Source organism: Elephas maximus, chromosome 5 (assembly GCF_024166365.1).
Source record: "Elephas maximus indicus isolate mEleMax1 chromosome 5, mEleMax1 primary haplotype, whole genome shotgun sequence".
Classification (NCBI taxonomy): domain Eukaryota; kingdom Metazoa; phylum Chordata; class Mammalia; order Proboscidea; family Elephantidae; genus Elephas; species Elephas maximus.
The window spans coordinates 45,662,654-45,676,293 of record NC_064823.1 but is presented as its reverse complement, the minus strand read 5'-3'; the positions used below and the strand labels follow the sequence as shown (position 1 = coordinate 45,676,293).

The window sequence follows — 13,640 nt, the reverse complement described above, 5'->3', positions numbered from 1 at the left end:
GAGAGATGAGATGTAGTTGTATATATTTTGACAATAAATATAATTTTAGAGGACTTAGATGGTAGCTCTTAAAATATACATTTAATATGTGTGTGTCTGTTTGAAAAGCATGTTTTTGTAAAGTTCTCCACCCTCTCTCTCTCTTAGTCTTTGCTCTCTCTCTCTCTCCCTGTTTTACTTTTTCCATCTCTGTGATCATACCATGAGGTTTTATTCATGGAAGCTTAAGTAAACCTGGTATTTACATTATTCTGTTGTCTTAAAATAGTGTCTTCAAAAATTGGCTATTTAATGTAAAAAGACACTAATTATCACATAGATATCAAAACTTTTTTGAGTCTTCCTTTTAATGTTTTCTTTTTTAAAAAGACTCTGTTCTCATTACTCCTCTCCATACCAACATAGATATGAATTAAAAATAATATTGAAGTTCACCAATAGAATATAGCAGGGTAAAACGGGAAGTATGGAGTTTCAGTAATGTTTGAAACACCCATTATAAAAGTGTGATCTTAAAGACACACCCTGGGAAAGGATTACCTTGATCCTCTGCCAGGGCTTTTGCCCGCCACAGATAGCATTGCTGCCATCAAGACTCCTGCCAAAAAAATAACATCTACTCTCATTTCATCTGCAGCTGTAGCTAGCTGCTGGTTAAGTTTAGCACATATGAGAATATTTTGGGCACTTCTTACTTAACCTGCTGCCTTGTGATTATAGCATGTACTCTGAATAAAGGAGGTGTTCTCAGTTCAGGGCAGATAACTGGTGTCTATTTACTCTGAAAACAGAAAAGAACCTTCGTACTACTTTAGCTCAACACCATTTCTTCATTGAATATTTTCTGCACTTCTGGCATAACAGCTTCTTAAACCATCCTTATTCTCCACATGTGTGAGAATGGAATGTGGTGGCCCTCCTGTCACGAATTTTCAGGTGATGCTAATTATGGCCACTGTTGGGCAGTCCACATGGCCCCATTCATACTTCAGTTGTCTTCTTACATTTGAAAGAGGTTTTTTGTTTGTTTGTTTTAGATGGAAGAGGTTGTTAAACAGATTTTAACTTATAACTGATAGGTGTATGTTGTCCCTCTGAGAAAAGATTATAGAGATATCCTAAAAGAAAATCAAAGAAGAAAAAATACTAGATACATCTCCAGCCGAGTCATCTCCCCAAACTCTAGACTCATAGATCACCTACCTGTTTAACCTCTTCAGTTGGATGAACATAGATGTCTGAAATTCAGCATATCCGAAATTGTTCCAGGTCTTCCCCCCAAATATATTGTACCTGCAGCCTTCCCCACCCCAGCTGATGGCACCTCCATCCTACCAGTTGCTAAGGCCAAAGAACTTGGAGACATCTTAGATTCCTATTTTCATAATCAACATCCAATCTGTAAGGAACTCTCGTTAGCCCTACCTTCAAATTATACCCAAAGGGAGCTTCTCACCACCTCCAGTGTTAGCACCAGTAACCCATCCCACTATTGGGGTGTTGTTTCTTATATTTAGTCTAAATTCATGAAACTATGGTTTACACATCTTTCATATTGTCAGGTCCTCAAGGGGTAATGGACACAATTGATCATTGTTTCCAGACCTCATATTTTATGTGCCCAAGATATAAATCATGATGAGGGAAGATTTAAATAGTATATGATTAAGGAAATAATATTTCATATATGATGTGAAAATATTAAGTCCTTTTTTTTGTTAATAACTTACTCTGTCAGTGGAGGTTTGAGTGTTATTATTGTGCTGAACAGGTTTCAGCGGAGCTTCCAGACTAAGTTGGACTAGGAAGAAAGGCTTGGTGAACTACTTCCAAAAATCAGCCAGTGAAAACCCTGTGGATCACAATGGTTTGATTCACAGTTGATCGTGGGGGTGGCACAGGACCTGGCAGCATTTTGTTCAGTTGTGCATAGGGTTCCCATGGGTTGAGGGCCAACTTGACAGCAGGTGACAACAGCAATAACTTTGGGTTTCTAGATTTCTTAGGTTGTTATGAATAGAAATAGTAACAGATATATTTGCAGGGCTAGCCTTATAGGTATTATTCAGGCAACACTGAAGTTCCCTAATATAGCATGAAATTCTTGCTCTTTCGCTAATGTGGCAGACCAGTACTTCCTAAAGAGAACATTAGTTTTCTGCGATATTATGCGATTATTTGCTTAAAAAGGTTCTGAAGTCAAATACCTTTGAGAAATCCTAGGAGTAGCCAACTTAAACAGGTTTGTTAACTGCAGAACTTCTCAATAACGTGCTAATGGCCATCGCAAATCCCTAGAAGAGGCATGAATATGCATCATTTCCCAAAGAGAAGTAATCATGGAATTACAGTTCAGTGGGATATGAATTAAGTATAACAAACTTCAGGCTAAGATGGACAGAAGAGTGAGACACACTATGCACAAGGCCCAGCAGTCCTTTCTGGTTAGCTCATTTGCGTGGTTTCTGAGACTAATAGTTTGGTCTTGGACTCTAGGAATACTCTGGTGAGGGGGTGTGAGCTGTAGGGGAGGCCAGAAAGATGCTGGGTAACCTTAGAGAAGAAACACAGATGTAAGTGGTGGGATGTCTGTACAGATGCCAGAGGGGATTGCTGAAAAGTTAGGGTCCAAGCACCAAAGATAAAAGTCTTTACCTAAGCATGATGTCAGAGCAGGTAGGAGCTGCCCCCGGAGCAAAGAAAAGAAAAGAAACTTTACGCAGGCACAAAAGTAAAGGAAGTTGGGGGGGATATACATTCCACTCATGTAATACAATGAGGTATTATGCGATTACTAATAATGTTTTTTTGAAAAATACTCATGTTATGAAAGTGTTAAGAAAAAGACACAAAACCATCTATTGCATATCACTCCGATTAGGTATAAAATCCTTGTATACATATGTCTATGTGTATATACAAGTCTGGAAAAAAAAGGCTTAAACAGTAATCATGGATGTATCCAGTTTTTGATATTTGGGGTGATTTTCACTGTCTTTTTGATATCCTTGTGCAGTGACTTTTAATCTTTCAGTCACTGCTGTCATTGGTAACAGTAATTCCTTAGAAGGAGGAGGCAGTGGTAATGAAATCCCACCCTCCCCACCAGGAGAGGGAGTTGTGTATTTTGAAAAAGTACCTGAGGAGATTCCAGTTCTTAATTGTGTTAATTTTATTGAAAACATTGATTTTTAAAAATTTATTAAAGGTTTTATTAACTTCTATTTTTAATCTCTCAAAATATTCTTAACAACTGTGTCAAGTATGTGCAGGTTTAGCTGGGATAGTCAGGTTACTTCGAGGAATGTATCACTTGGGCCAGAAAGCAAATTTTACTTTTCAAAATGTTGCCAGAAGCTCATTTGAACCAGAATCACCTGGGTCCTTATTTAAGATGTAGATTCCTAATTTATGCAGCACATTTACTAAATCCAACTTTCTAGAGAAGTATTTCTCAGTCTTTATTGTGCACATAAATCACATGGACTCTTGGTAAAACGCAGACCGTGATTCATTAGGTTTGAGGTGGAGCCTGAGGTTCTACACTTCCAACAAGCTCCCGGGTAACGCTGCTGCTCTGCAGACCACGTTTTGAGTAGCAGGGCTCTCTAAACCATAATGGACAACCCCAACCCAGCAGAACTGTGTCTTGGGTGGAGTCAGAGTTAGCCAGATGTAGACTGTTTAAGGAGGCCTGGTGGCCTCAGTGGTTAAGAACTTGGCTGCCTCAGTGGTTAAGAACTTGGCTGCTAACCAAATGGTCAGTAGTTCAAATCCACCAGCCGCTCCTTGGAAACCCTATGGGGCGGCTCTACTCTGTCCTGTAGGGGTGCCATGAGTTGAAACTGACTTGATGGCAATGGGTTTCTTATTTTTATTTTAGATTGTTTAAAATGTAGCAGTTTTGCCTAGGCATGTGTCCACCTGACTCCTATAATGAAAAAAGGAAAGGCATTACAGGATCACGATTATAGAATATAATGTAATATGTATCAGGGGCTGTCTTGAGTCCCCATATCATTATAGAACGTGAGAATGTGTTGAAATTTCAAGTCCCAAGCAGTAGGAAGAAAATTGTTTCCTTGCTGATTGCTGCATGCCGTTTTATCCCGTTACCCTTCTGCAGATTTTATAGAGTCTGTGACTGGTGTGGTCACATTGTTCTCAGCCATGGAAAGATTGTGGTCTCTTTCTGATACTGTGTGGTGATGAGTTAAAAGATTGTTTCTGCTGAGGGGTGAAAAGGTCCTCAAACTAGTTTGCTTTCTAGTAAACAGTAGGGCCTGGAGAGGCCCTGAGAAGATGCCTGACATCTCCCTGAAGATTAAATTTCTGCTCGTGTTTTGAAGGCGCGAGTTATCACTGCTTACAGGTCAGGATCTGGTGAGATGAATTCTGAACACTTTCAAGATTTTTGATTTATATTTTAATTGGATTGTATGGTGGCTGGTAAAAGAAAAAAAAATTTTTTCTCCAGAAAGTACAACTTGAGTTCTTGGTGAAATGTGACCCAAGTCAGAAATTAAATTTTTAAAATATTATATGAACATTTGTTTTGAAAATAACAATATTATAGAGCTATGTTAAAAGGACAGTGCTCATAGCACTCTATGATTTGGGGCATGTTATTACGTTTCCTTCGCTTTTGTTTTCTCATCTGTAAGTAGGGGATACTAATATTCTCTACCTCATTGCGGACCGTGAGAATGAGATGAAAGACTGCATGCAAAACTTACCATAGTGCTTGGTGCATCATAAGGACTCAATACATACTAGCTATTATACTACTATTGTTGAATTCAATTGTATGGTAATAGCATTGCCTACTTAACCTTTAGAAAAAGGCAGCTCTATTTTGTGCTATAGTTCTGAGTTTATATTTTTCTGATGCTTTTTATTACGGTTTGAGTTTTTTATTTTTTTGCCAATCAGATCCTTTTGAAACAAATTGATTTGCAAGTGAGAGCTGTTACATGAGCTAAGAAAATGAAAATAGGAATCTAGTTATTTTGTATATCCTTTATTTATTCCTAAATGATTGGAATACATGTTTTGCTAAGGTGTTTATACTACCCACTTGAACCGTTGGGATGCTAAAATAGAGACAGCGTCACATCAGGTCCCTTGCTGTGCTGAGTGGCAGCAGTCTTTTCAGAGGTGAATGTAGATGGAAACATTATGTAATGGATCTGACGAATATCAGAAATAAAAGTTGTATTTCTTCATTTAAATAGATTATTTTTTGGCCTGAGCCTATTGACATCTGTCCCCTACAGCTGGTGGGCTTCATCTCCACCCCAGAAGGTGTGTGTGCTGCACTCAATCCAAGCAACCTATTGGAGAGTCTTCTTCGCCTGTGCATTCTGTTCTGCAGGACTTGTTCTGATAGAGCCTAATCTTCACAGTTTTCTTTGGCTTAGAGGAGGGAAAGAGAGCAGAACTGTCAAGTGTTCTCCTCATCTGCAGAGGTTATGTTATGATTTGTATGATCATGTTTAGAAAAGGACCACCTTTGAGATATTCTGTTATCCTAGGATTGCTCCAGACAGTGCTTCAGAGCTGTTCTAAAACTTTATTAAAGGAATACAAAAAAAGAGAGTTAGACATGTCAGAAAAATTCATTTCATTACCGAGTAGCTGTGTCTGTTGCTTCAACTTTTACCAGGTATTTTTCTTTTTTTCCCCCCATTTCTGCTCTTTACTCTCAGCCCAAAGTTGTCTTTTTGAACTTTGTTGATTCTTTCTATGGGATGAAGGCTTTAGAAAACAAGCGATTGTTTCTGTGGAGCCCAACCCCCCCCCCACCTTTTTTTTTTTTTTTTTGCTAGTCATCAATAGATGACTAAGAATCTTCTCTAATGTGGGTAAGGAAATTGCAGAAGCTCAGTTCTAATCTTTTTCCTTTTTTCTCTGTGGTCATGTAAAGCTGTAATGCATATGTTCTACATCTGGAGATTGACAGTGAGAGTGAAAGTTAGAGACACAGAGAGAGGAGAGGACTCATAAAGCTCTGTCATCATCTCCACTCTCCAGGCTCTAGTCTCTGAAAACCTCTAGATTCTGCCACCAGAAAGAGCCTTCAAAATATTGGGAAAGTTATGTACCATTTTCTTCAGTGAACTAAGCCCCTAAGCATAGAATTTAAGATACTGTTATCTTTAGTCTTTTGTCTGACAACAGATGCCAGAACTGGCCTGGGCAATGTCATGGGAGCCATTGTAGGACAAAAACTGAACTTGCAAACCTACCTTTAATAAACAGTGCTTACATTTTGTTGTAGTTACTCTTTGCAAGAAGTCTGGCAGAGGGGGAGGTATGTATGATAATATTTACATCTCTGTGCTTACTCTGAATGCATTTTGGTTACAAATACAGTTGATTATTTGGGAAACCTCATTTATGAGTACAAAAAACCAAAAAATTTATGAGTACAGGTTGTATATTAATATCATCACATTGCTGGGATACATGTGTGTCATAGTAAGTTCTGGGCCAGGGTTTCTTAAAGAAGTTTTCTGCTTATTTGTGTGACTGATTCTTCCTCCTGGTTCCAGGGCTTTGTAGTCATTACGAAAGAATACAGTGTCCCTCACCCCAATCCAACCACATTTTTATCCCGTTGTCTTTTTGCTTCAGTAACTGTGACAGTATATCTCCTTTACTTTCAGTTTATGCAGAAGATTGTACAAAGCAATGGGTGAGAAATACATTTTGGTGGTTAAAACATTGACCCATGGAAGGAAATTTTTTAGGAAACAAGTCTTTTAAAGAGTGTATGAACATTCTCTAGTTTATGTTAATTTTGGTCGGAACTGGCCTCTGACTCCCACTCCCACCCCCTTCCTGTTCATTCTTCCCACTACAGACTGAAGGGTGATTATAACATGCAATCCTGATCTTGCACCCCTCTGTTAAAATCCTTCAGAGCCTTCCAGTTTCCACCAGGATAGAGTCTAAAGTATCTACAGAGCTTAAAAAGGCCCTGCACAGTCTGCCTACATCTCCAGTTTCATTTGGTGGTTTCTTCATTTACCCTGCCCTTCCTCCATAGGCTCTCCAGTTGTACTGATGTATTTGATCCACGCTCTTTCTTTTTTTTTTTTTCCTCCATAGGCTCTCCAGTTGTACTGATGTATTTGATCCACGCTCTTTCATTCTCTAGGGCCCCAGCTCACAGTAACTCATCCTTCATGTCAGAGGTTTTTATCACAGCCGTCTTCCCCAAGTTAGCTTAGCTACTCCCCCTCCTGTAACCCTCATGCTTAGATAGCAACCTCTAAACAAAAAACTCACTGCCACTGAGTCTCAGAGAGACCCTGTAGGACAGAGTAGAACTGCCTCATAGGCTTTTTAAGGCTGTAAATCTTTACAGAAGCAGAGTGCCACTTCTTTCTCCTGTGGAGCGGCTGGTGGGTTCAAACTGCTGACCTTTCGGTTAGCAGGTGAGTGCTTCAACTACTCTTCTACTTTTCCTTACAGGACTTATTACTCAGGGAAATTATTAAGTGTCTCCCTTCACCTCTGGAAGCTCTGGTGGCATAGTGATTAAGATCTATGGCTGCTAACCTACAGGTCGGCAGTTCGAATCCAACAGGTGCTCCTCGGAAGCCTTATGGGGCAGTCCTACTCTATCCTATACCCAAAAAACCAGCCCCATTGCCACTGAGTTGGTTCAGACTCATAGCGACCCTATAGAACAGAGTATAACTGCCCCACAGTTTCTAAGGATTTGAACTGCCGACCTTTTGGCTAGCAGCTGTAGCACTTAACTACTAAGCCACAAGGGTTTCCACTCTGTCCTATAGGGTCACTCAGTCAGCTGTATGGAAGTGGGTTTGTCAAGACTCTATTCAGTGTTCTCTTTGAGCAATCAACATACAAATAAGTAACTGTGGGTTAGGGATAAGTATATGTGCTTTGACAGAAAGCTCTTTTCCTTTTTAGGTAATTTTTAGGCAGGTTTTTTTCATCATAGAAATTCTTACTATAGACAATCTTTAAAAAATAGAATACAAAAGACAAAACAAACCAGTGAATGAGAAAACATCAGTTTCATTTCCAGTACTCAGAGACTACCACTGTCAGCATATTGGTATATTTCTTTTTATACTTTTTCTAGCTCAGTTTTTTGTTTGTTTTGTAAACAGTTGAGATCACACTACATGGATGATTTTGTCCACTGCTTATTTCAATTAGTATTTTTGCATAAACCGAATAATATACCAGGGTAGTGTGCCTTTTCTCGACACTTCAGTGGGATGCTCTGAGTGGTCTATTCTGGTATGGGTGAGGGAGGAGAAGTAGTTAAGTAATTTGACAAGATTACAAAGTAGAGCACATAAATTGTAAGAGCTAATAGTTGCTAAGCACTTCAGGTCTCTAAATTCCCTTGACATTTTTGTCAACGAATTGTAGATACGTATATTTTATGATCATTAGCTTCAAGTGCCTCAACCATCTGAGGCTTGCGGGTTATTAGATGACCAATCACTTTGTTTGCCATTCTCCAAATGTGTAACCTAGACCCTTCCTTTCTCTAAAACCACATCCCATGTTACTCACTCCATTTCTCAGTGCCTTCCAGCCACTGTGAAGTCCATCCTCGTTTATAAACATTTGAGCACTTTCTTTGTACTTGCTGCTTGAAACGCTCCATCTTTCTTCACCTCAATGCATCATTTTTTGCTCACCATGTTCTCCAAGTCTCAGTTTAAATGGTAGTCCTCAGAGAGGACCTTCTTGTTTCCCTTTATAAAACACTCCCGTAGAATATGGTACTGCAAGGTATGAGTGATTCCATTCTGTAGATAATTTGTTTTAATTACGAGAAGGGAAGAGAAGAAAAGCATGGATTGTTTCATAGAGTTTTTATAATTTTCTTTGTGTCAAGAGAAATGAACCATGCTTGCCTGCAACTTTGTAATATTTCTAGTAAAGAATATGGCAACCCCCAGGGGCAGTTCTACTCTGTCCTATAGGGTCTCTGTGAGTTGGAATCGACTCAACAGCACTGGGTTTGGTTTTTTTTTTTTTTGGTTTCTCAGAGCTCCAAATGAGAAAAGAAAAGCTGAATGGGCTGTCGTTGCTGTTAGTCATTTGAGATATGAGAGAGGGAGGCTTATTGTCTCACCACCAGGGCACCAGCGGTCCCTGGAGATTGTCTATGGACTAGCTTCCATTCTGCCATCCCTCTCAAGTTGGGTAAATGTGAGTGCAAGAAGTGAGGAGTCCACCGTTTGGACTTTTGAAACACAAAGGAAAAGACTTCAGAAACAGTATGCTAAACGTTATGGGGTTGTTACTTAAAAAGAAATCTTTATCAAAAGTAATAGGAATATTGCTGAAAAAGAACTCTTTTGAATGATATCTGCTTCTTAGTGTTCTAAGTTCATCTTTTAATCCCTGTCTTATAAAAATAGAACTAATTAAATTAAGTTCTGGCAAAGAGAAGGGAGTCTTCTCTGGCATTTGCCGGAGTATTCCCTTTAACCCCACCAATATTCCCACACCTACTTTCTTTCCAACCCAGTTATTTTCCATGACATCATCTGTTTTTGTTTGTTTTTCCTTCCTAAGCTTTATCACAATTTAGAACTATAATACTTATCTACTTGTTTAATGTCTGCCTCTGCCATTAGAATGTCAGCTTTTTGAGGGGCAGGTCCTTGTTGATCTTGTTCACCCCATTCATCCTAGGGCTTAACACAGTGTTTGGCATGTGGTTGGCAATCAAATACACATCGACTGAATGAATAAATAAATGAATTATTTTTTAAAAGTGGATTCTTAAACTCTGTTCCACTTATTTGAGGAATAGGGTTGACAGACCACTTAAGTTTCTGATAAGATCTTTGTATTCATTCAGTAAACACCTGTTGCATGCCTGTGACCAGGTCAAGCCCTGGAAAGGCCACATGTATGAGACATGATTGATCCCCTCCAGGACCTCAGAGACTAGCAGAGGGACAGACATATATGTGTGTAAATAGCTGCAATTCTTTATGAAAGAGTGTAATAGAAGTATGCAAACACGCACTGTTGAAGTACAAGGGGGAAGAATTTAATTCTGTCTGGAGCATCCAGGTTTTCTCAGAGGCAATGATATTTGCACGGGGCATTGAGTGAAGAAGGGAAGTTTGGCTTGTAAATTAGTGGGAACGAGAGCATTCCAAACTGGGGGATGGGGGAGAGAGATATGAAAATGAATGGCATGTTTGGATAGTGTTGTGTATTTTCACGGGGTGGATGGTGAATGCTGTTAAAAAGTTTGGATTTGATCTTAAAGGAGCCATGGAACCTGCTTATATGATAAGAAATATATATTAGAGTGTAACAATGTACAGGGTTCAATTGTGGGGAGTCAATTTTGTTGTTAAACAACCAAACTGTTCATTGTAATTGTAGATATTTTCAGTTAAAACAGCTTTCATTGAGAATTCATAACGATGCATCTTTTCCAGAGATGAATTTTAGAGATGAACTTCAGAATTTCATAGAGATGAATTTTTTGTTAGAAATTAGTAGCTCCTTTAAAATGTGTTTTTCAGATGAAGACTTTTTATGTAGTTTGATGTTGAATTTTAGGAACTTTTAAAAATCATTTTTTTAAAATTGTACCCAGGTAAGTGTTTTTTTTTTTTAAGTGTTATAAAAAAAAAAAAAAAGTTTTTTTTTTTTTTTTAAGTGTTAAGGTATAAATCACTGCAGAGAAAACTTCATAAATCTTCATATGAAACATAATTAAATATTTTGGATTCTTTCAGAGGAGCAAAATGCTTAGGCCTTTTTCCTCTGTCCTTTGTTAAAGGTAATGCTTCCTTATCAATACCTCATTGAAAAAAAAAAAAATCTCTCTTGCAGTTCCACGGCAGCCTTCAAATGACTTGTTTGAAATTTTTGAAATAGAAAGAGGAGTCAGTGCAGATGATGAAGCAAAGGATGATCCAGGTAGACACTTATATTTTTAGTCTCATTGTATTGTAAGTGTTTCCCTCTGTTTCATAAGAATAGGTTTTAAGTTGTAGATTGGTTACATCTGGGAAAATTCTACATCTTTTTTTTTAAACAGGACATTGGTTTCCCCTGTAGTTAACTCAGGTGAGTAAAAATAATTCTGAATCATCACTCTCTTCTTTTTTGAAAATATATTCAAGCAGCCCCTGACCTGTGAGGCCATCACCATGTATAAGTGACGATGTAACAAGGTCACAGTTTGGCAGCACTTGCATGTTCTATTTTTGCAGCTGAGCATGCAAGCACAGTGTGCTGGGAAAGGGTTCCTGTAACTTCCCTCTGATCTCATGGAGGGGCATTCTGATGGGATAGTAGAACATGGGCAGGGAGGACACGTGTACAGATACCTCTTGTTCCCAAATTCATTTCTATTGGTATTTGTTGGGCTTGTGATTTACTCATCTTTCTGGTCATTTCCTTGTAGGTGTTCTGATACACAGTTGTAATTTTGACCATGGGCTTTGCGGATGGATCAGAGAAAAAGACAATGACTTGCACTGGGAACCAATCAGGGACGCAGCAGGTAAAACCATTAAATCTAACTCTCCCTGGTACACATTTCAGCTTGACCTTCTCTGAAGTCCCTAGTTCTGCCAGTCAGGTATATTGTAACACATCTCCGTGTTTACTTAACAAAGAGGGTGAAAAAAAAAAGATCATATACAGCATTTTAAAGTCCATATTCTTTTAGTGAGCTAAATTTGTTGGCTATCAATTAGGATTATATTATCGGAAGATGGGTAGTTAATTAAAAGGCCAGCTAATTTCTCCCGAAAGGTTTGGTAAATAAAACATTTAGACACACTGCAGCATGTGGTTTTCAAGCGACTGTAGTGGTCCCCTCCCAGGGATAACAGGAGTAATAGAGTGGTACATCAGCCATAGTAACCCGTTGCCATCGAGTCGATTCCAACTCATAGCGACTCTGTAGGGAGAGTAGAACTGCCCCATAGGGTTTCCGAGGAGCACCTGGTGAATTCAAACTGCTGACCTTTTGGTTAGCAACGAAGCTCTTAACCACTGTGCTACCAGTGGTTCTTGGTTATTTTCTCAATTATATGTATCTCCACCCACTCCTTTGAATATTTGAGAGTTAGCAGAAGGAAACAGTAGAAATTTCTTTGAGACGGGAAATCTCTCTATGAAAAAAATTTCAGTCTTACCTGAATACTAGAAAAATTAGAGAAAGATTGTTAGAAAAGTGGCTTCAGATATAGTCCCTTGGACTTTTAAAACAGACTTTTAAATTGCACAGTCCCTATCAATTTAAAGTTTCAGTTCTTAAAAGATGTTTTGTCTTCTTGTTTCAGGAAGCAAAACTACATATTGTTGTTGGTTTTCTTCCTCCCCTCAGTAATTAAATCCTTGATGGGTGAGGCCAACTGAATGAAAGGGGGAGGAGTTTGTTTGGTTTCTTTATTTCCTTATTATACTCATGATTCTAGACCTAAAAATGAAAGACGGAAGACGTGAAGAAAAACCTTTAAGCATGTTACTTAATTTATTCTAAAAGCCTAGTGCTTAAGTACTGTACCTGGTATATAGAGAGAGCACAAACCACACAGACTTTAACTTGAGAGAGCAAACCCCCCCCCCAAAAAACAGCTTTTTTTCAAATGTCATTGTGTATACAGTTGACCTGGGAACCTTATTAAAATGCAGATTTTGACACAGTAGGTCTGGCTTGGGGCCTGGGAGTCTGCATTTCTAACAGGCTCCCTGAGTAGAAAGGTATTAAAAATTTAATCTAAAAATCTATTAAAGCCCATAAGATTAAAATATAGCCAAGATATCTAAAAAGGAAATTTGAGGTAAACATTTTTTTTTAAAAAAGAATATTTCATAGATTCAGTAGGCCTTTTAGAGTTTTTTAGCTATAAAATAAAATACCGTTTAATGCCCCCCCACCCCAAACACACACATAAGGCCCTATCTTGCATTCTCACTCTCATTCTTATGTTCACCTTCTCACTCATTTAAGGTTAACTCTGAGCAGAACAACGTTAGCATTAATGTCACAGATATATGTGAATAAGAGAGAAACTAACATTCATTTATTTAATGCTTACTATAAACAAACAAACAAAGGAGCCCTGGTGGCACAGTGGTTAAAGTGCTCAGCTGCTAACCAGAAGGTCGGAGGTTTGAACCCAACAGCTGCTCTGCAGGAGAATGATGTGGTGCTTCTGTAAAGATTTACAGCCTTGGAAGCCCTATGGGGCAGTTCTACCCAAACCCATACTCATTGCCTTCGGGTTGGTTCTGACTCACAGCGACCTATAGGACAGAGTAGAACTGCCCCATAGGATTTCCAAGGAGCAGCTGGTAGACTCAAACTGCTGACCTTTTGGTTAGCAGCCAAACTCTTAACCACTGTGCCACCAGGGCTCCACGGGGCAGTTCAGCTCTGCCCTATAGGGTAGCTAGGAGTTGGAATCGACTCTATGGCAGTGGGTTTGCTTTGGGCTTTGGTTATAAACAAACGAACAAAAAACGCAAGCCCTTTGCTGTCCAGTCAGTTCTGACCCATGGCAACTCCACGTGCTACAGAGTAGAACTGCTCCATAGGGCTTTCTTGCCTGTAATCTTTACAGATGCAGGAGAAAGATGTGGCAGTCTGCTTCCGT

General features: G+C 38.9%; 1 protein-coding gene across 4 annotated transcripts in view; it reads left to right on the top strand.

The window, feature by feature from the left end:
* The window catches only part of NPNT (nephronectin), an 81,977-nt gene that overhangs the window by 56,474 nt on the left and 11,863 nt on the right, over window positions 1-13,640 (top strand). For all 4 annotated transcript variants that reach the window (XM_049885578.1, XM_049885579.1, XM_049885580.1 and 1 more), the window contains 2 exons: window positions 10,861-10,947; window positions 11,438-11,536. In XM_049885578.1, coding sequence (XP_049741535.1) covers window positions 10,861-10,947; window positions 11,438-11,536 — 186 coding nt within the window. The remainder of the gene's footprint in view (window positions 1-10,860; window positions 10,948-11,437; window positions 11,537-13,640) is intronic.